At 25.5% G+C, this 23,888-nt stretch overlaps 1 protein-coding gene and 1 long non-coding RNA gene across 5 annotated transcripts; one reads left to right on the top strand and one right to left on the bottom strand.

Annotated features, from left to right (window-relative positions):
- Positions 1-1,638: 1,638 nt before the first annotated feature.
- LOC135928214 (alpha-(1,3)-fucosyltransferase fut-5-like) lies at positions 1,639-17,785 on the bottom strand. Of its 4 annotated transcripts, none has more exons than XM_065464604.1 (5): positions 16,496-17,776; positions 13,749-13,971; positions 11,466-11,513; positions 3,232-3,588; positions 1,639-2,690 (listed from the first exon to the last, which is right to left on the bottom strand). In XM_065464604.1, the coding sequence occupies exons 1-5, from the start codon at positions 16,979-16,981 to the stop codon at positions 2,401-2,403; spliced, it is 1,404 nt and encodes a 467-aa protein (XP_065320676.1). In that variant the 5' UTR covers positions 16,982-17,776; the 3' UTR covers positions 1,639-2,400. The 4 variants fall into 4 exon arrangements, with proteins under 4 accessions (XP_065320676.1, XP_065320677.1, XP_065320679.1 ...); XM_065464605.1 differs by having other exon boundaries at positions 3,271-3,588; positions 16,496-17,770; XM_065464607.1 differs by lacking the exons at positions 11,466-11,513; positions 13,749-13,971 and adding an exon at positions 4,674-4,752 and having other exon boundaries at positions 16,496-17,785.
- On the top strand, positions 17,101-21,839 carry LOC135928216 (uncharacterized). The gene is made up of 3 exons (XR_010572253.1): positions 17,101-17,354; positions 21,535-21,595; positions 21,703-21,839. It is a non-coding gene; the product is annotated as an uncharacterized LOC135928216 (long non-coding RNA).
- Positions 21,840-23,888: the final 2,049 nt, after the last annotated feature.

Genomic DNA, 23,888 nt, shown 5'->3' with positions numbered 1-23,888 from the left:
GGGAGCCTACTGTTCTTGTGAGTTTAATTGACTTAAATCTCGATATAATATATCAAATATATAACAACCAGGGAACAATTTTTATCATATGAAATATTGTTATGTAATGCTAAAATATAATTATCACTAGTATATATATACCGGAGGATAATATAATTTACGGATTTGAGGTATTAATCAGCTGTGAATTATATCAAGAAAAGCGCAATAATATTACCCCCCCCCCTTCCCTTCATGATAAAATACTTTAAGGGAGGATAGGGAAAATTATATCGATATAACGCTTCATTTATAGTTAACGCAATTCTCTCAAACGATAGGAAATTAATCACTAGCGAATTCACTACTAATTTATCATATCTATAATACTTTTATATAAACATAAGTAGGTGTTGCGATTTCATCATTTCGCTAGGCATTTATATATTATATCTATTATTGGCTTATTTATAAATTATGCGGCAAATAATTTAATTGCTTTAGCAAATGGCGCTTACCATAAATGAGGCTAAGTTAACAATTAATTATCATTTCTTTATGGAATTGCTATATTCTGTTATGACACATTCTCCGAATGCAAACAAATTATGACTCATTATTATTGATATAGAGGTGATTTTTAAATCTTGAATGAGTCAAACTTAAGTATAGAAAAATAACTTTAAAAACTTATATTTTTGGCTAATAAAGGGATATTTTTTTTAACGGTTTAACATTTTTTTATGTGGTATAACAATATCTATCTGTAAAAACATTCGTTGAAATTTTGTTACTTAAGGGTATAACTATCTTTAATTTTACCCATAGACATAGAACCGAAAATAACTTCTTCTCACTCTTAATTTATTTCGATTTATTACTACATGGTTCTATATTCACTTTTTTGAACCTTTTTTTTTGTAGTTTCTAAAAAAAGATATAGTATTATAATAAAATTCTAAAAATACATATATGCCATTTGAGTGTAGCTTAAATTTTTAAAAAAATGTTAAAATATATTTCCATTTTAGCCTACAGAGCATGTTTTTTTTATAAATTGCTCTCATTAAAAATTTATCTGACTGAGATCCAAGGAAACTATTGCCTCGGTACACAGCAACTTGGGTTGATAGTAAAATTATAAAAGGATTTGAGAATTTTTCTAACTAAAATCTTAAAAAAATTAAAAGGTCGTCATACTTTCAAGATTTCGACCTTTCTGCTCTTATAATCAGGTCAATGTTTCGGTTAGAGGAGAACTGTGAGACACACGGAAATCTCAAATAAGATGTTTTCCTCGAAACCAAGGGATATTTGTAAGGCCATGTAGTCTTTTCCCAGCAGACAGGAAGGGATTGGATCCCATGAGATTAAGATAGTTATCCACTAATTTATTGACTTAACTGCCCTTTAGAATATAAACAAGTTCATGTCTACCTGTAGGATGGGACTCTTTCCTGCATCCTTTACATTTATGAGGCAGACATCGATTTCTATTTTAAGTTGATACTTAATTATAATAAAATAAATAATTTTTAGGCTCTTAAGTTTCAAAAAACTAAAGACTTTCTTAAATTTTGTATCATTTCTAATTTCTAAAAAAAAAAATTCCATCATGTAAAAATATAAATTACAAAAATAATTATAAATCTTTTCGAAATGACAATCATCGTTATTATTTTATTAATAAAAATTAATAGTAATTTTTTTTTTAAAAAAATAGCTGTGAATGGAGGGCAAATTAGTATTGTTAAATGGCTAGATTGAGATCCAGAAAAATATTACGCATGCCTGAAGAATTTTCTCATAGATGGCACAAAGGTTTGGACATCTATTAGAGAAATCTTGAATTTTAAGTGATATTTATCTGGCTTGAAGATTGAGTTATCGGGTATAAAAAATTGGCACAACCAACCGTGTAACAACATTAGAACAAAGTGATAAAAAATAAAAATAATAATACATTATTTTGAATTTTTTAAATAATGGATAATATCGCGATATAAAATTTATTAATATCTTCTAAAAACAAAGATTGAAAAGAATAAAATACTTAATAATAAAAATATGTTTTGAATACAATAACTATAGTTGAGGAAGCGCCTAAGTTTAGCCAACAAAAATATCTATTATTAAGCAGCTGTAGTCACAAAAAAAATCGATTACCATAGACATTTTAAATATAATGGCTATGGTCATTTTTTATAAACATCGTCAGCAATAACTAAGCCAATCACCATCTATAACGATAGCATCTAGCATAGGTAATGTTAATTCTATTTGCTATTATTTGAAAAACGTTTTATTATTTTTAGTCAATAAATAATTATAAATTTTATATAAATAAGTGTATTTCATCTATTAACAATTAAAAATATTTTATGAGACTTAATAAAATTTGATATTTTGGATGGCTTCCATTTAATCTTTACAATCCCTTTCTTTATTCCACCAATCGGATATTTTGTAGGATTTGTTAGGGATGTCCTTGAGATGCAGATGTTCACAAATTGAGCATAAATATTTGTTCTTTTTACCTACTATAATGTATTCCTCTCTCCAAGCGTGATACTCATTGTAAAGTGTGTCATTGGAATCTAATTTTAAAAGGTATTTAACTAATTCATTCATATTGTTGGAATGAAAATATGGATGATTTTTTGGTATCTCCAGATTAATATTTGGAATGGAAGAATTTTGAGATTGATTCCCTGGTAATTTGATTAAAATAAATAAATATACTATACATTATTATATAATATATATATAATCATCAAACTTGCATTGCGTCCTATTCAATGAATAATTTTATTAAAAAAATTTAATAGGGAAAGCGCAAGAATATGAATTATTAGAGGAACTTATTTAAAGATTAGAATAGTTCAGGATAGTTATGATCTTTTTAAAAATTGAGATATGTATATATGGTTTTCCTCTGCAGTGTGTTATTTTTTCAACTTTAAATCATTTTTTGAAAGCGTTTTTTTTTAAATTTAAAATCTCATTTTACCGATATGTATTCCGGCATGTTTAGAATACCCATCTTATGAATTTCAGAAATATTTGCCGTTAATATTTGAGTCATATATAATTTATATGAAAAATCTATGAAAAGCATAAGTTCAAAAGTTCATGATAAAACATTATTAAATTCACAAGGTAGGTATTCCAAACATGATATACATTTTCGGTAAAATCAGATTTTTAAATTTAAAAAACCCGCTCAAAGATTAAAAGTGGATAAAATAAAACCTTGCTGGAATGCCGCTAATATGACAAATACAAAATCACCCATGACTCCGGCAGTAATCGCTAAGGGCGAAGCCACGAAAATAAAAGAAAATGGTGGCGCTACCCTAACATAATCAGAGTATCGAGCGCCAAACACTACGGGTACCGTCCCCACGGAGAGTGCACGAAAAAATTTTTCCGTTATATAATGTGCACAGTTACTGTTCTCGAATGCCAGATAAAACTTGTAACGAGAGAGGTAACGTTTCATGCAAACTTCTGTTGGCTCTTTGTTGGAATAACATATCAGGGCGCTATTATTGAGGAAATTCATAGAACATACCCCCCGTACATCTAGACTGCGAGCTCCTGTGGTCTCTTTTGCGATAAAATTATATTGAAAGAAGGATTAAATAGAGAGTTCAGGGAGTATATAAATTAAGTTAGGTAGGGAAAAGTTAACAAATGATTGTTATTTCTCTAGTTTTGATATTTCAGGTCTAAGCTTCGATGTAAATTGTATAGTTAATATAATTTTAGCTTTATATATAATCTATATAATAAGAGCTGATATAATCTATAAATTTAACATTGTCAACTATTTTTTTATTAAAATTTTTAATGGAAACATTGGTACTGCTAATGTGGAATGAAGGTAGACCCTTTTGATTAATATAATGTTTATTTTTTTATTTAGGTTTTCACATAATTATTTCAAAGAAAAATTTTCTTTATAAATATTTCAAATATTTTTAGCAATAATAACTCACCTTAAGTTTAGATAAAATGGTAAGCGTATTAAAATGAGAGAAATTTAAGATCGGTATTTTTGATATATTTTAATTTTGGGGCCGTAAATTGTAGCACTATAATTACAATTTTTTAGTTGTATTATAGAGCCGATAGAATGAATGAAATAATGTTTTTGATAAAGTTAGGTAGAAATAGATTATTTTTAATAAAGATGTATAATCACAAATATAATTAATAAAGAAATGTAAATTCATACATTATTTTATTTTAATTCAACCCACTGAGAGGTTATTTTGTTAAATTAAGTAATTTTATGTTTAAAAACTTATTATAATAACAATGGATTTTTCTTTAAAAATCGTATACAAAATTAATAAAATATTATAAAACTAAAATCTATTATTGCCAGTATTCTTATTTATATTTAAAGATAACTATGTTAATTAACCATCATCATATAAGAATATAATGGAACGATATATTATTTAATTTCTAAAGAGCCCGTTGTCTAAAAATAAATAATTATATCTCAGTATATTTTGCAAAGATTGACGGAATCTGTACATATATTATATAAAATAAATCTGGAATGTGGAGGTTAGATGGATATATTATATTTATTTGGTTAATTATGTGTAATGCATTTGTTTATAATTTCTATTTTATATTTTTTTGAAAAGTTATCGCCGCCGTTTCATGTTTTAACCTACCGACTCCATCCCCGATCTCTTTAATGTCACTTAGCTTGTGTATTTTCATTATCGTCCTTATTTCCTTGATAAATATATCCTGGATTAATTTTGATATATAAAAAAAAATATAACAACTCATAGAACTTAATTCCCAATCCTTAAAAAAAACATATATTTGACTAAAACAATGTAATCTTTGTCAGGTTTAAAATCTTATTAAATATTTGGAGGATTGGGAGTATCCGAAACAATATTTGTGCTATAATATATAGTTTATTTCGGTATCTTTAAAATTCCTAAACTTTTCAAATAGAAAAAATAAGGTGTTGTAATTTTATATTTCATATTTTTCAATTATATTTTATTAATCCAAAAAATAATATTAAATATCTTCACCAATAAATATTAATATTCTGCATTATTTTTAGTGTTAATGTATGTTTTGGTATGGGCTAAAAAAAGTGAAATTGGTGCGTCTGTATGTTTGTGGGCTTTCATCGAAAATAGAAAATATTATCCACCAGACTGTATATCATATTCTTACTATATGTAACCACTAATAACTTATTGTTTTAAGGATTTCAGTTGGTTGCTCATGAGAATTATAATATATGATTTACACTTGCATTTTATACAATAATCCTATTTAATCCGTTTAATATTCTTATTTGTTAATCATCACCATATAAGAATATGATGGAACGATATAAAATTTAATTTTTAAAAAGCCCGTTATCTAAAATAAAAATAATTTTATCTCAGTATATTTAACAAAGATAAAGAATACTGCGCGCAATAACGATTTTAGTAAAATAATATTTTATTAATTTTGTCTATTTTAAACATCAAATTTTAATTTAACGAAATAACCTCTCAGCTAGTGTTGTTAAAAAGCCCTATTCAGGTTGATTTTAAAATACCGATTAAGATCATAATCAAAATAACATTATGTAAGTCTAAAGATGTTGCTCATTGCTAGAATACTTGGACATCTATTTGCCAAATCTCGATACTTAAATAATATTTGTTTAGCTGATATCTTAATCGGTTTCTTTTTAACAACACTACTCTAAGCGGGATGAATTTTTTAAAAAAATAACGCATAAATTTACATTTCTTTATTAATTATATTTGTGATATTTTACCTAAAGTTATCGAAAATTCATTTATTCGGCTTTATAGTGTACAACTCTAAAAATTGTAATTATAGTGCTACAATTTATCTCCAAATTAAAATATATCAAAAATACCGATCTTAAATATCCCTTTTAATATGCTTAACATTTTATCAAAATTGTAAGGATTTATTCCCCTATTGCTAAAAATATTAAATTTTTAGAAAGAAAATTGTGAAAACCTAAAATAATATACATATAATAATGATCAAACTGCTAATTTTATTGTACTAATATATTTAATTAATTTTTTTTAAACTAAATATTATATATCGATATGTACGTCCATTAGATTGCCAATTTTATCGAGATTCTAAATATATACATATATGAATTTCTCTATTTTCTTAAAGTTTTTATAAATTTTTTTAATCAAATAATATTTTTTTCAAAAACTAAATATTATTTATCAATATATTATTCACCATTAAACTGCAAATTTGATGGATTCTGACTATATATTAATATATTTTTAAAATTTAAAAAAATTTTTTTTAAGGTAAATATTATATATCGGTATAATATCATTATATTGCAAATTTAATAAGGATTCTAAATATCTGATATGTATTAATTAATTAGAGATGCTCAATTATCTAATTGCAATCTTTGCTCAGAAACTGGAAGTTTTTATCAACAAATTTTTTAATCATTTTCATGATTTTTGCCAAATATCTTTCTTGATTTTTTTCATTTTAGTGATCTTGGCCAAATATTTCCTATATTTTTTTTCACATTCTCGTGTGATTTTTTTAATTTTAGGTATTTTGGCCAAATATTTTCTTTATTTTTTTTTAAATTCACGTGATTTTTTTATTTTACTGATTTTGGCCAAATATTTCCTATATTTTTTTTTACATTCTTGTTTTGGCCAAATATTTTCTTTATTTTTTTTACATTCACGTGATTTTGGCCAAATAGTTTCTTTTTTTTACATTCACGTGATTTTTTTCATTTTAATGATTTTGGCCAAATAATCCCCATATTTTTATTAAAATTTTTGTGATTTTTTTCATTTTCGAGATATTGGCTAAATATTTTCTTTATTTTTTTTACATTCTCGTGATTTTTTTTATTTTCGTGATTTTGGCCAAAACATTCAATATCCATTCTAGATTTGGGGCAACACGACACAATATTTAATTCTAATTTATTCATAAAAATAATAATTTAACTGATTAAAAAATTATGTGAATATTTAACATTTTTCCATTTATATTTTTTAGTATAAAATTTATAAGAGATGAACGACGGGCGATCATAAAATGTGATAATATTATAGATAATGTTGATAGATATTATATTCGATTTTAATGGTTAATTAAATTTTAACAGTGGCGTCCCTAGCGGGAGCTCAGCCAAATAATTTTTATTGCCTTTATATTCCCCACCCCTACACAAAATTTGGGCCAGGATTTCATTTTCATATCTTGTATACTTTTTACATTGATATCGGCAAACCCTGACTAGCATTCAAATTTTCACATTTTTATTTATTATGCATATGTCGTAATTTTTAAAGGGATCATGAGTATCCGGGATCTTCAAGGGATTTAAAGGGATAAATAAAAAATTAGGGTTCTAAGTTAAGGAATGATAATACGGTATTATCACGTTTTAATCGTGATAAAGAGGGATCTTATTTTAAAAGCGTTTTCCACGCATTTCGATGCGTTTTTTAATTTTATTGTTATTCATTAATTTTCAATGTTGTTTTTTTGGCCTTATGATGAAAGGTATGTGTAATATAGAGTATCAATCGATAGCTAATCAAAAGGTCTATTCAACTGGAGGTCAATCTCTCCCCCATACTGGGCGGGTCTAGGCCTTAAGGGGGGGGGTCGAATATATTTTTATCAACATAAAATATCGATATGGGTTTCAAATAAAAGCTAATTTTTATATGGTTTGACTGAAAGTCTTTATTCTTGGTCTTGATGAGTATGACTTGGTCTGAGGGGTGGGTGGGGTGTAAATTTTTTTTTTTTTGATATGGGTAACAAATAAAAGCTAATTTTAATATGGTTTGACTGAAAGTCTTCATACTTTGTCTTGATAGGTATGACTTGGTCTGGGGGGGGGGGGGATGTGGTTTAAAAAAATATTTTTTTGATATGGGTATCAAATAAAAGCTAATTTTTATTTGGTTTGACTGAAAGTCTTTATTCTTGGTATTGATGGGTATGACTTGGTCTGGGAGATGGAGGTAGAGGGGGGGGGGGGGTAGAAATTTTTTTTTAAATGTAGCGCACTATTTTATGGCCAGTTGAAATATAGCATGTTTAGACTAGGCCATAAAATCACATAAACTCATCTAACTCAAAAACATTATAGATTTTCTAATTTTTTTTTTAAAGATATATTTTTGTTTGATATATTACCTTTGAAGCAACTTTTGATGATAAAACCTCGGCCACATCTTATAGAAAAATTTATACCCTGTGTTAATTTTTTTATCGAGATTAAAATAGTTTGTGAATTTAGGAAAAGGAAATCATATTCATCATTTTCAAGGGATATTCCTTTGTCGATATGATCTGTACCAAAATTATTTTCATTATCAATCACTACTGTTGACATTTAAAAATTTTTATATTTTTGAAAAATATATTTACAATGCATATTTTTAAATGTAAATTTAAATTTTAATAAATAAAAAGATTATGATTTTCGAATTAATTATAAAATTATTATAATAATTTTTGCTATTATATAGTAACGAGCTACCGTTATCTCTCTTTTTAAAAATATGTTGCACGCTAAAGATATCGATACTAAAAAATAGCTATGGAATATCGTGCTAATATAGAACACTGCAAATTATATATTTCAAGTCCAGGATTGGAACCGAAAAAAGATTTTAAAAATTGTTTTTTCTTCATTCTCTTATTTCTGTAAATTCTATCCAACTAGACATTTTGCTAATATGTCTAGGGCCTGGCACCATCAAGACAAAAAATGAATACTTTCAATCTAAAGATATTTAAATGAGCTTTTATTTGATACCCATATCAAATTGTACACCCCCACCCCTCCATACACACTCCCCCCATCCCCAGATCAAAAATGAAGACTTTCAGTCAACCCATATTAAAATTAGCTTTTATTTGATACCCATGTCAAAAAAATTTACATCCCCCCCCATCTCCACCCCCAAGACCAAGTCATACCCATCAAGACCAAGATTGAAGACTTTCAATCAAACGATATTAAAATTAGCTTTTATTTGATATCAAAAAAAATTATTTTTTACACCCCCTCCCCTCCACCCCCACCCCCCAGACCAAGTCATACCTATCAATATCAAGAATAAAGACTTTCAGTCAAACCATATTAAAATTAGCTTTTATTTGATACCCATATCGATATTTTGTGTTAATAAAAATATTTCTGACCCCCCAAGACCTAGACCCGCCCATTATGGGGGAAAGATTGACCTCTAGTTCAACAGATCTTTTGATTAGCTATCGATTGATACCCTATATTAGACATATCTTATATCATAAGGCCAATAAAAACAACATTGAAAATTAATGAATAACAATAAAATTAAAAAACGCAATGAAACTCGTGGAAAACGCTTTTAAAATAAGATTCACAATTATCACGATTAAAACGTGATAATGCTGTATAGTTCTTTATCCTTTAAAAAATTGAAATTTTAAAGGGATCCCTTTAAATCCCGTGTAGATCCCGGATAGTCATGATCCCTTTAAAAATTACGACACATACATTCGTATTAATAAATAACAAAAGTAAAAAAAATTAAAGGCATTTTGTAAGCTATTCCAATATAATATACTAACTGGGGTAAAGTATTTTGATCAAAAACTATCTAAAGTGTTTCTAATATACATATATATTTATTTTTTTATATAATAACTTGCTTACTTTAAATAATCTATGATAGAAGGAGCCATTATGGAAAAATTTGGCTAACCAAACAAATCTTGAAAGAAGGGAATATATAAAACGGCTAATCTGAATTATAATATTATGGTGGTAAGTTAGAGCTTCCTCTGTTTTTATGGCCAAATATAAAATAATACAATATGAAATATTTGTAAAAGACCTATGTTAATATTTCTACATTTTTTTGTTATATAAAAAATTAATTATACACTAATTTAATTAGTATTATCTCAATTTATCACCATCTATTTAATGATAATATTATAAATTAATATCTTAATTATCTATTTGTTAAACATTCTTAAACTTGTTCTTCATTTGAAATATCACCGAATGTTGTTTTGCACGAGCTTTTCCTTTCATGAATATGTGAATGTGCGAATTGTGGCCAATCAATACATGGCCAGACAATTCTCACCTCTCTATTATTATTAGGCGCCTTTATATGTCTATTAGATATTAAAGTCTAATTTTTTGTGTGAATAATGCTAAATGCCGGATAATATTTATATAAAATATCAGTAATCTAAATTGGTAATATTTTCACCAAATAAAAAAATGTGTAATGTGATTTTTCCAGAAAGAGGTACTAAAAAGAGTTTATTTGAGATATTTTTTATTGGATTGCTCTATTCAATAAATGAACTTAGGTTAGGTACATATCATAAATATACACATTTTGACCAATTTTGAGAGATATCGGTCCAATAGACAAAAAGTTAAAGGGTGGTGGCCAGTCTTCAAACATGGCCAATTATGGCGCATTTCTCCTACTATACGATAAATGTAACCATTACGCATTTCATAACAAAATATATCATTATAATTATAGAAAAATTGAAGAAAATTCAGTAGTGAATTTATTTAGTCTGGCTGGAGTCCAAACACAAACCCACCTCCCTAGCTACGCCACTGACTGATCACATTATTTTAACAATATAAATAACATCATTATAGCAATATTATAACAAAAAGCAATATGCTTAAAATGGACCTAAGAATAAACCAGCTCCACCATCCAATTTGTCATCGTCAACTTAGATGTAATTTTAATTATAACCAGATATCCAAACCTCACCGTTAAACTGGTATTAGCCTTTATTATTTGAACCTAAACCATTAAAAAAAATCTCACCAAGCCTTTAATAAGGTTTGTGAAACGGTTTGAACCTTTTGAACCTAATTCTTTTTAAGTTAATTTATTTTTAGAAATTTTTATATATTGCTATATAACAGTGACATTAATCAATGTTTTCAATCAGAAAATTTATTCTCTCCACAAATATTTGACAGAAAAGAATATCGATAATATTTAATTGAAGAGCTCTATATCAATTTTTTAGGAAGTGATAAAATATCATACAATGTGCTTCTCTTTGCATAATTCTTCAGAAGTTGCAATTCAACAAACCTGATTATAATATAACAACTATTGCTTTAATTTGACATAATAAATCTAAATTAGAGGCCGAACCGTGGAAAATTTTTGAAAAGGATTTTCGGCTCGAATAATTTATTATGAAGGATAATTATTACCCAATTGTTTAATTAAACTTCAGACCTGTCCCGTAAAAATACTTTATACAAGTTGTCCGGCACAGTCCAAAAATCTTTTTGGAGTTAGATTCCAACATGTACAATTTTAAAATTTTACGGATGTACAAACCTAAGTAAATTCAATATGGATGCATATTTATATAAAGATAAAGAAATTATTATATACTGTTATCTTGGATTGAATCTAGATGAATTTGAAATTCCACGATTAATTCTTAAACATTTTTTTTAAAATTGAATATATTATTATACCATTTTTTGTAAAGAAAAAATAAATCTTTTTAATTTGATATATATTGTTATGGTAAACTAATTACAGTTTTGTTATGACCAGGAAGAAATGGAGGAAAAAGATTAAATTTAATCCTATAAAGGTTAAAAATGAGGTGAGCTAATTTTTATAGAGGTTGAAACCCCTAAGACTAACGGTATTAAATGTATAACCCCCGCAAAAATAGAGAATATTGCTTCTATGGATAGGACAAAGTATCATGATGAGATCCAGGGATAAAAAGCTTAAAATAATTCCTGTTAAACCCTCCACCGTGAATAAAAATAAAATCCTAAGACTCAAATTTGAGAGATAGAAAAGATATTTCGCTACATTTAGAAATATAATAATTATTTATAAATACAGGGATTATTGAAATTTTCATATTAAAGCCTCAGTAATTTTATATTTTGACTGACCAATAGCTATATCTATCAATGGACAGTTTGTTCCTTTCATTTTTTTTAAAAAAATCTGAACATCTGAACCAAGGGAATTCCTATTCCTCAGATAGAACATACACATTTATATCTTCAAATTTAACTATTATTCCTTTTTAGGAACTCAATTATTTGTTAAAATTAATTTTTTTTAAAACATTTTTATAAATATATTACTATAAATTTTTAATTTACATTATATTGTTTATTAGTAAATCCATTACGACTATCTTTTTTAATTAAAAGGTACAACATGATGTTGGTTTCTATAACAGAAAAATAAGGCAGTTGTTATTATGGTTATTAAAAATTTCGCAATGAAATTTTTTTTATTTAAACCACCACTATTCTTCACGATATGTGTTTCCGATAAAATTTCAATAATTTCATAAAAAGAGTGTAGCTCCTTGCTTACACTCCAGTAGATCCACTCAATGCTTCCACCAGAAATCCGTATATCCTACCAATTTTCAGTAGTCGAAGAGCAAAAATTCAGTGAAAAATGTTGAATTGATACCTCAGCGATAGTATCCACCCCTTTTAACTCCTACCTTTATAATAGAATTAAGGCAAGCTATTTCAGCTAAAACTGATGATCTCACAAAGATGGGATTTAATATTAATATATATTTTGGGTTATGTTTTTTTAAAATGCTAATCTCATCCCTCCCTTATATTAAGCCTAATCTAATATACACATCAGTACTTATAGCTTCTAGAGTCCGTTTTATTTTGTACATATATCTGTTCCCTACCACTTACAATATTTGATTAACTTTGAATTCCATAAATATTTAATTTGGCTTTGAAAGATTTATATAAAAGCTTAATATTTTTCTTGATAGTGGTTAAAATAATTTGTATAACTTATTTATATAGCAAAATAAAATAAGTTGTACTATTTTTGAATAACTAATTAAACAGTCTCATGTAATTTATTGGTGACAAGATTGGTGAATAGGCGTATACCATAGTATCTATTATTAGGTATAGCTTGTATACGCAATTTCTTTATAATATAACTCTAGTTAAAATTATATTATATGCTTATGGTGAAGTCGAGCTGAGGATATGAAGAATCTTTTCTTTAAAGAATTTAAAAATGGTGGAATTTAGCTTTATACTTTTGGAGTAAAACGACTCTAGCACCTTTATGCAGTTCTTTCTATCTATACTATCCTTACTAACCCTGATCAGGCCTTGGCCTTATTGTAGATTCCTTTCATTTGACCCTTTCAAGGGATAAAAACGATCAATTTTTGTTTTTATTATAGTATTAAATATCATACCCTACCCATATTTTAAGGCGTAGAAATTTTAAAATTATAAGTAAAAGTGTACCTTCCACTGAGTGCATCTCCATCTTATTTAGTCAATATGTTTATAGCTTTAAAAATATAAAATCTTATTTTATTAATATTGGTGTTTTTAAATGCTAAATTGTATTAGTTCCTATTGTAAATAAGACAAAACTTAATTAGTAAATTTAATTTTAATATTTAGATGATTTAATGAAAATTACTTTTCTCGAGTGGAAATTACTTTGTAAGTGGTATCAAATTAAGATCATGACCTTCTAAGGGTTAGACAAAATATATAATTTATCAACACCGATTGTAAGCAGAACGAATCATTTAAACAAGGGGGAAAAATTTTTTGCGTGTAAACCAGACGGTGCCCTTAAAATAAAAATAGCTAGGTAAGACAAACCCTTTGAAATAAAATAAATTGATCTCACCAAGTCGGTTGTTATTTGTGTTGCAATTGCTCACGACAATGATAGCCAACTCTATCTTGCCGTACGAATAGTTTATATTGTTGGTATTCCTAACTTTGGATTTGCGTTTCATAGCAGTGGAATTATATGGGTTGTATATATCCGATTGTGGTAAATAGGTAATGGTCCAATTGAAGATATAATCGTAAGAGGTCAGATTTCCGTAAGTGTGAACAGGAGACTCCTATCATAATCATATTATGTTTTTGTAATATATGTAAAGAATTATTTAATAATTAATTTTTCAGGGATATTCTCAGATGTTTTAAATTTCCCAAAATTTTATGTTTTAATTTTAAATAAACCTCCTACGCCTTCATATTGAATTATTAAACTAAACTAAACTAATTATATTATATTTATTTTTCCAAATCATATTATAATAATTTAATTAGAAAATAATATCAAAATAAAGATTTAAGATATTAATTGTAAGAAAGTCAATGTTTTATTTCGATATATGTAAATTACTAACAATTCTGTCAAAATATTAGAAAGGCTTTGTTGGATATTTAAAAATTGATATCAGCATACCACTAGCCTCGCCTTAACAGAAGTTTTATTAACCATCTCGCAATTTAAAAATAAGTATATTAAATTTACGGTGTCAAATATTAAAATAATCGAGCCAATATAAGAAGTCGCTATAAGGTGGTTCAAAACCGAATTTTTAAAATTGGCGTTTTTATGCCTTACGCGACAATGGGTATAAGGTTTCTTTCAAATATATAATCCAGAAGAAAATATGGTGTTTTTTTAAATGATTAGTTTATCAAGCTATAATGTCATAGCAGGCACATAGCTAAGAATTTTCTACAGGGGGCATAATTTTTTTTATATTGAAATGAATTTTTGTGGGGTAATAAAAATTTATTAGAACTCATCATCTTATAAAATTTATTAAAACCAATCATATTTGAAAATATGATAATTTCAAACGCAAATAATAAAATATCAACAAAATGTTAAGAGCGAATATAATACGGTTAAGAAATATTATAGCTATATAAACCGGTATGTAAATCACAATAAAATGTAAAAATTAAAAATTTTATAATGATATAAAAAGTTAATCAAAATGTCGTTCATAAATAAAAATTTAATCTTTTTTGCGATTGAGCCAATTTTTTAATAATTTTATTCCGTGTTGTGGATTAGTTCTGAGATAAATATTATTAATAAATATTGTATAAAAATTAGGGTAAAAATGTCCGGTATCTTTTGATCATATAATTTAATTAAATATGAGAGTAGTATTTTTTTAAATCAAAAATAAATTCTGTGTTTATTCTATTATTTGTAAGGTAGGGCGGGGAGGGGGGAGTGGGTGTAAATTTAATTATTTTATCTATCCCTCATTCAAGGAAATAACTGTCTATGATATATGTTTATTTTAAATGATACCTTTTTTTTATTAATATGACATAACAAGTTTATAAATGATTTTTAATATTTTTTTTTAAAAAAAAATTCAATCTTATAATTATGGTTATTTCCGCATTAATATCAATTTTTAACCAAGCTAATTGACTTCATTTCTGTTATGTACATTAATATATTTCATTTTATAAGTATACACTAGCGTTGTTAAAAGTTAAAAGATAACTAGTTATAATTATTATTTACATTCTTAAAATAGTCTTTATTTTGCAAACATGTAACTCGTTACTTTATCAACACTCGTGTACATATAATCTAATCCCATTTTTTTTAAAGATGTTACATATATTTTTAAACACAGGGTATTTTATTTTTTTAGAAATATGCAAATTTATTGAATATTGCAAAATTCTATGAAATAAATAAATATTCAAATTTACCATTAAAGAATTAATCATAATTGGAGTTCGGAATCAATAAAATTAATATTAATCATTAGTGTAATTATAATAATTACAGATTATGTCTATATTATTCATTTAATAAATAATTATGGATAGTATATAATTTAATAATCATATATTATCTATCAATATTTATCTTATTAAGTTTTACTTATTAAATAATTATCTAACTTAATAATTATTGTCATTGTTTTTAAATCATATATATAAGGATAGGATTGAACTCGTATTAAATTATCTATGTCGGGTAAAAAATTAGTCTATCATTTTAGATTGGGTGGGAAAAAAAACACCAACTATAAGTCGGGGTTAAATAAATACCCACATTTTGGGACAGGTTTGTTTCTTTCGACTTCTACTCGGGTCAAGATCAAAATAATGATCCGAATTTTGGGTCGGAGACGTAACTTATGACGTTTTAACACTAAGGAAACTTACAAATCAGAATAGATTATTAGAACTTATTAGCGGTTTAGGTTCGGATGCTTAATTAATCTTTTTAACGGTTCAATTTAGATTTTGTAAATAATCTAGTTTAATATACCGGATTAATAGTTAGGTTTGGATCTCTGAAAATTCATTATGTTCTCCACATAAATAATTCGTAAAATTGAGAAAAATTGTCACACCAACTAACGCCACTAAAAAGAACACTTCGCCGCCACCGATTAAATTATATAGTGAAGGGGAGAATATAATATTAAATTAACAAATTCATCATATGTCTTTCCATATTTAAATTAAGATATTTATATCAAATTTTATATATTATATAGAAATATATTTATTTATAAAGTAAATCAAAAAATTCAATTATCACCATTTAATTTAAAGACTAAATTTTAATTAAAATTTTTTTTTTACCATATTGAAAAATATCCATATTTGGTTATTTGAACGGTTTAATGGGAATCCTTTTATATCCCTTACATGGAATAAAAGGGCATCTACATTTGAAAAATAAGATTTATTGTTCGAAATATCACATGAAGTATATTCACAATCTTTAAAAGGGGCTTTTCCTAGATCTTTGATGTCCCATGTAATATCAGTATGAAACGCAGTCCATAATATTATATTTTTAGTTTTATCATATGTTACATTGGTTAATAGAGATATATTTGATTCAAATCGTGTTTGATTTGATATTAATTTGGTAATGTTGTCGGAGGGCGAGTAAAATGCCTTTTCTCGGCTAATTTTTTTGTAATCTTCTCTTATGAAATTTGAAGAATTGAAAATATGTTCATCTTGGAAAACCAATATTGTAATAAATATTCCAATTGTTATATAATAGCACCGTCTTTTAGTAAATAAAATATTTTGGTTTGTCGGCAATTTATTTAACATGGTATAGGTAAAAAAAAATTTTAATTATTTTAAAAATAAATTATTTACCTTTTTTTTAAGTCAAGGTAATGTAATATTTATTCTATAAAATTATTAAAATATCATAACTTAATATTTCAATGAGTTAATCTTGTGAGAGCCGATGCTAATTCTTATATGAAGCTCCGATTTGGATTCACCAATTCACATATAATTTAATGAAATTCATATTGAGAAAGAAAAAAACATAGCCTTTAAAAAGGAAAGTTTAAATTTAATTGAATTCATTTTCTTCATTCTAAGTCATAAAAGAACTATTACTATCATCGAATGAATAATGTAATTTAAAAAATATATAATGAAGGCATGGAAGAGGAACGACGACTGCCAGAACGTAATATAAATAATAATATTTTTTAAGAAAAAATTTAATTTATGATGCCTAGTCCATATATTAAATACTATATTCAGAGGGAATTGATTCATTTTCCTATTAGAATATTTAGATAGATTAATAAATTGCATAGGAGCCATAAATTCATGCAAGAATAATGGCTATAAGTGGATGTACAAGAATTCCAATTGATGTGTCCCCCCGATGGAATAGTTGGTATAATAATGATAAGCTGGATCCACAGAGAATATTAATATAAATTCTTTTATTCTTTAAGAATGTTTCATATTTATAGAATATTGATACTATTGTTAGGTAAAAGATGTCTAGATAATCAATTTTTATAACTAATGGACAAAATTTCTAAGGAGCTCGAATCCCTTTTATTATCTTTTTTTATAGGATAATGTGAAATAAATTCACAAACAATAACTGTTGTGTTGGCAGTACTATATTAATAAGATTAAAATAATAATTAAAAAAAATATAAAAAATTACATTTGGTGCCAACTAGGCGATAAAAAGACAAATTCAAAATTAAATTAATAAGAAAGAAATATGAAAGATCAGACTTTTGATAAGAATTTGAATGTAAGCAAATAATATTCAAATAAAGGTGATAGATTTAGGGAATTTAAGGTTCGTAGCATCTTTATTAAATCAAACAACGGTAAAATTCCTATAATATAATTTGAAAGTAAAAAAAACTGATTGTTATAAAAATATTGATCTTTATATAAGAAAAGATACTCAAATAGCGATATAAAAAATCTGTTTTCTTGTTAATATGAAAGTTTTGAAAAGGTGTGGTCTTTGCTTTATTACATAGAGAGTTTAACTTATACAAGAATTTATTTCGAATAGTATTTAAAAAATAATGATGCTAATAATAATATAAATCTACATATATTTAGTATTTTATAAAGTAATTAAAAGTATTTGATTAATAAAAATATGGGAAATAAAATAGCCTTTAACAAAAATAATAAAATTGATACAATATTTTTTGTCGATCAAATCAATTTAAATAATATAATAGGAAAATAATAAATATTTAATTCGCAACACCTCTATCTTTGAGCTATTCTCCCCGTCAATTCGTCACTGTTGTTCCTATCATGCTGGTCATATCAACTTGTTCATCAATTTCTCATTATCTTGATCATCGTAATCTCATTATTCATTATCATTTGTAGTTATTTTTATTGTTTGTAATTATTATTATTTGTTAATTATTATCAGCATCAATTTAGCTCGAATAAAATAACTTTGGAATAATTGAAATAAGAGTTAATCAATTAATGAATAATGGAATAAATCATTTATATCAGAATAATATATAGAATGTGAATGATAATTGTATATTGGAATATTAAATCATAGAATATTTCGAATTGAATATTGAATCATGGAATAAATAATTTGTATTGAATAATTAATGTAGGAATCACATACGAATTTCGCGTTTTATTTAATTTTTAATGTTTATTAAATAGCATATTATTCATAACTTATCCTTCTAAAAATTTATATACCCATTTACGTTCATTATATAATCTTTAAAATGAATTGGCAACTGTTTTTGGTCTTGGTATATTTTTATTTCATTCCTCTACTTCTCTTCCCTCTTTGAAGAAAATTCTTATAGGATCATTGTTTAGAGTATTACCGTTTAACTCGCATGTTCTCTTCATTATTTAGTTGATGTGTCCTCTAATTATCTTGCATTAAGTGTTGATTTTGAATAATAATTTACTCTCTTTTTCAACGACAAACCTTTGTTACATTTGTTTTCAAAAAATGTTTTGTACCACACATTGTCCCCTTTAATTATTATCTTACTTGTCAAAATCTGTATTCTTTCTCACAATATTTCTTTTCATGCTCATTTTGGATGCCCCTACCATCTTTTCTATATGTCCGTTGGACTGATGGTAAGCTGCACTCAGAGTTAGTTTTATTGCGTGGCAAAATTTCTCAAACGACTGGCTTGTGAAGTTCATATAGTTATCTGTCACGATTTCTTCAGGTATTCCCAAAAATGCCAATTGTTTTCATTAGTTCTATTAAAGTGATTTCAGTTGTGATTGATTTGACGGGGTTATTATTTGGAATTTGCTATAGGCATCTATTGTTAACCAAAATTTTTTTTTGAAAAAAGGTCCCGTATAATCTATGTGTCTTTCGAAAGGTTTCGAAGTTATTCTACAGGGATATTGAATTGAATTTGGATTTACTGTCTAGATGTTGCATGTTTCACAATTTTTTACTTCTAGATCAATGTCGGTTTTCAAGTTTGGCTTATTTCCAGCACCCAAATGTCCCATATGTAATTCTTGCAGCCTTGTCTTTCTCATGCCTACAGGAAACAATTCTTTTTTCTTTAAATAAGCAATTGTTTACGATACTTAATTCGTACATGCTTTTGTATGATTTATTTTTCATACCATCAACTTTTATTATATCGTTAATAATGTCTAATATTTTTGTTTTTATGTGTTTCATCTAATACTTTATTAAAATTTATTGGAATGTCCCATAAATCATTTTTTGTGGTGTCAGTAACATCGATAGTTTCATAATTTACAAAGTGGTAATCATGAGAAACAATCAGGAGCTGTGTTGTATTTTCCTGTTCTATAGAATATTATAAAATCATAATCTCCCATTGCTATATTCCATTTTTGTATTCGCATTGACGTTGCATTTTCTTTTAAACCATTGACGAAAATATAAATCAAGGGTTTATGGTCAGGGATGATTGTGAATTTTGTCTGTAATCTCTATTGTTTTGACTTTGTTGTGAATCATTATTATTGTAATATCTAAATTGTTGCATGTTATGAACCTTGATTATACCTGTCAAAATTTCTACATAATTTCCATTGTAAAACTTCTCATTGTTTCGTCTGTAATGGTTGTTAAATTTTTTGTTGTAGCTGTATTGATTAAATCTGTGATTATTGTTTTCATGTCTTGGGTAATTTCTTTGCAAATTGTTGGCATAAGGTCTGTAATAAGTATCAAATCTGTTTTAATTCTTGTCTCTGTTATAATTCTGATGGCGATATATATAGTAGTTTTGGCTGTAGTTTAGTAATAGCTTTTTGAAAAATAATATTTGTTTCAATATCTTCTAACTCACTACCAGTAATAGCTTTTTAAAAAATAATATTTGTTTCAATATCTTCTAACTCACTGCCTATTTTTATTATCTCATCTATTTTGTCAAAATCTTTAATTTTAAATTTAATATCTTTAAATATGGTGTATATTTTGATTTTTTTTTTATAGTTCTATCCTCTGTAAAATTGCATTCCTTACATAAATGGCAAATTTTAGTCGCCCATTTTATAAATTTCTCATCCTTAGATTGACTCGCACTCGCGTTAACATTCTCTAGAGAATACATTATTTTAAGTTTTTTTATTATAGAATCATCTTTATTGAATTCCGCCTCAGAACTTATGGATTATAGTTTTATATAAATGTTATCGGAAAGATTGCGTTAGAATATAAGTTGGCGATTTTGTTTTTACCTACTAATTCTATCTATGTAAATGTTTTACACAGATTTGGGGAATCCATCTTTAACTTTAGACATTATAAAAAAAATTTAATATTATGATTACTTTAATATAAGATTTACCATTTTTCGCTTCATATGTATACTTTATTTGTTTTTATTTTATGTATTTTACAACAAGTGAGTTTCTCTTTCCTTAAATTTACAGTATCCTTTTCTAAAATTTTAAGTTCTTTGTTTAAAAAAATTTTTTTATACGATAGCCTTTAAAGGTTGAAAAATTCCTGTCTACCAATTTTTATTTATTTATATATATATTTTTTTACGATGACCTTTGAAGTTTTAAAAAAATGCTTTATTTTTTATTTTAATTTATATAATATTCCGATGGCATATAATTAACTTAAATATTATTTATATTGATAAATAAATAATTAATTAACTAAATAAAATATGATAATAAGAATAACATAAAAGTTCTAGGTGACTAGGTTTCATTAGGTTGTAAATATGATAATATGAAAATATCATAATGCATACTTGATTAAATGGTAAACAAAATATAATAAAATAATATATATATTTTATATTTGAATCATTACATTCTTTTTACGCAAGAAGCCAGCATTTTTATTTTATATATTTTTTTAATAGGATCTGCAGACTGGCTTGACATGGTGCCATAGATAGCTAACCACTTCCCAGCAAAGGTCAGGTAGGTACTATTTTGTTAATTTATAGTGATGGATTTTATTAATTTTTAAAAAGTTAATTTAAATTTAAAATTTTATATCTTTCTCTTTATTTTAAATTGATTTTTAGTTCATCACTAGAAAAAAGTGGAGAACCATAGAGGAAACGCATTGTTACCGCCATTTGAAAAGGTGTGGTCCTGTTTTATTACATAGAGAGTTTGACTTAAACAATAATTTATTTCAAATAGTTTCCAAAAAAATATAATGCTAGTAAGAATATAAATCTTCACATATATATATATATAGTATTTTTAAAGTATATTAATTGAAAGTATTTGAATAATAAAAATAAGGAAAATAAAATAGCCTTTAACAAAAATAATGTTTTCGTTAAACAAATTAATTGCAAATTAATTTAAATTATATATTAGTAAAATAATAAATATATAATTCGCAACAAAGTTAAATTGTTTAAATAAAATTAAATCATACAATTAACAAAAAATACTAATATTAAAAAATAAACAATTTAAAGATAATATAATAAAATATTAAAAACATCAAATTGTAAACAATACTTACCATGCATCAGTTAAAATAAAGAAAAAAACAACAAAAAAAAATAACTCTAGCATCCAACAAAATTTACATTTCTAGTGAACGGTAAGAGGTAATTATAATAAATTATTATATTCTATTGGGTAAGGAAGGAAATCACAATAATTAGTTTACCAACAAATCATAGAAAAGGGGAGGGTCAATACAGCTATCCATAATATTTTTTTCGCAATTATATCTTTTTTAACTTAAAAAACTCTAAATTACACTATATATAGGCTTTCAATAGATGGTGCCCCTATCCTTTACCATGTAGGGATTTTAGGGCTCATAGTATTTTATTAAATCAAACAACGGTAAAATTACAATAATATAATTTTAAAAAAAAATGATTGTTATAAAAATATTTATCCTAATATAAGAATAGATATTCTAATAGCGATATCTGTTTTCTTCAATGATATATCATTGGTTTTCATGTTAATATGAAAGTAAATTATATATAAATAAAATAACAATCTCTTGTTAATAAATCATACAATTAACAGAAACTATTAATATAATAAAATAAAAATTTTAAAGATATAATATTATAAGCATAATTATAAATATATTACTACATTTTTTAATAATTTACTTGTGGTTATAAATAAGCTCATGAGCGATTTAAAATTTCTGGAACAAATTCAGCTAGCCAACTCATATTACTTATCAAGCCAGCTTGATTCTGAATTCATTCTTCCACTTAAACCTTGACAGTGGCACAATAATTCTACATAATTATATTCTTAGGATATCTCCATCACAAATAAATAGATTTCAGTAGTGAAAAAAACAAATTTTTTAAATATGGGAATAGGATTTAAATATTTTACATCTCATAATTACAACACATCATAATGATCTTTTTTTCACACCTTATCATAGAAAATCAGTCATAATGATAAAATTTCTTTAAATTTAAATGTTTTACAACTTTCATTTAAAACAAATCCTAATATAAGATATCTTATAACTTCTAACATATAGCAATGAATAATCATATCATATGTTCCCGCAATGATAAAATTTATTTTAAATTCAAATATATCACATATATATTTATTAATTAATATCCAATAATTTGCATGTTTAATTAAATAAGACTAATATTAATACACATTCAAAATATGACATATTAATTAAAAATGTAGAGTAATTCAAAAGAAATAATATTAACATTCACAATAATTCACCATAATAAATATATCATTAATTAAAAATGGTTAAAATTCTTCATATATCACATTAATAATATCAACATTAATTAAAATGGGCTAATAATGAACCAACACACATATCCATCCTTTAAAGGCTCCAAATGTTTATATAAAATAAAAAATTTACCATAAAAATCTCATTTTATATATTTTTTATAAATCACCCATTATACAAATTTATATTTTTGCCATAATTTAATCTAATCACTAATTTTGCATCAAAAATTTTATTTCATAAATATTCTTTTAACAAATTTTCTACTTTTATCACATTAAATACTCAATATAAATTCTCTACTTCTGTACCCTCATAATTTTAATAAATACCCCTTTCTGGATTTATATTTCATTTTAATAAATTTCAAAATAATAACCCTATAATTATTAAAATAACCCTCTCCTTAATTAAAATAACTCTCTATATATATATAAAATCCTGGCTTAAATTTAACTAAATTTTATTTTTATTTATTAAAATACCAGCCCTGCAACTCTT

This window comes from Gordionus sp. m RMFG-2023, chromosome 4 (assembly GCF_954871325.1).
Source record: "Gordionus sp. m RMFG-2023 chromosome 4, tfGorSpeb1-WG-v2, whole genome shotgun sequence".
Lineage (NCBI taxonomy): Eukaryota > Metazoa > Nematomorpha > Gordioida > Chordodea > Parachordodidae > Gordionus > Gordionus sp. m RMFG-2023.
This window is presented reverse-complemented; position numbering and strand designations above follow the sequence as displayed.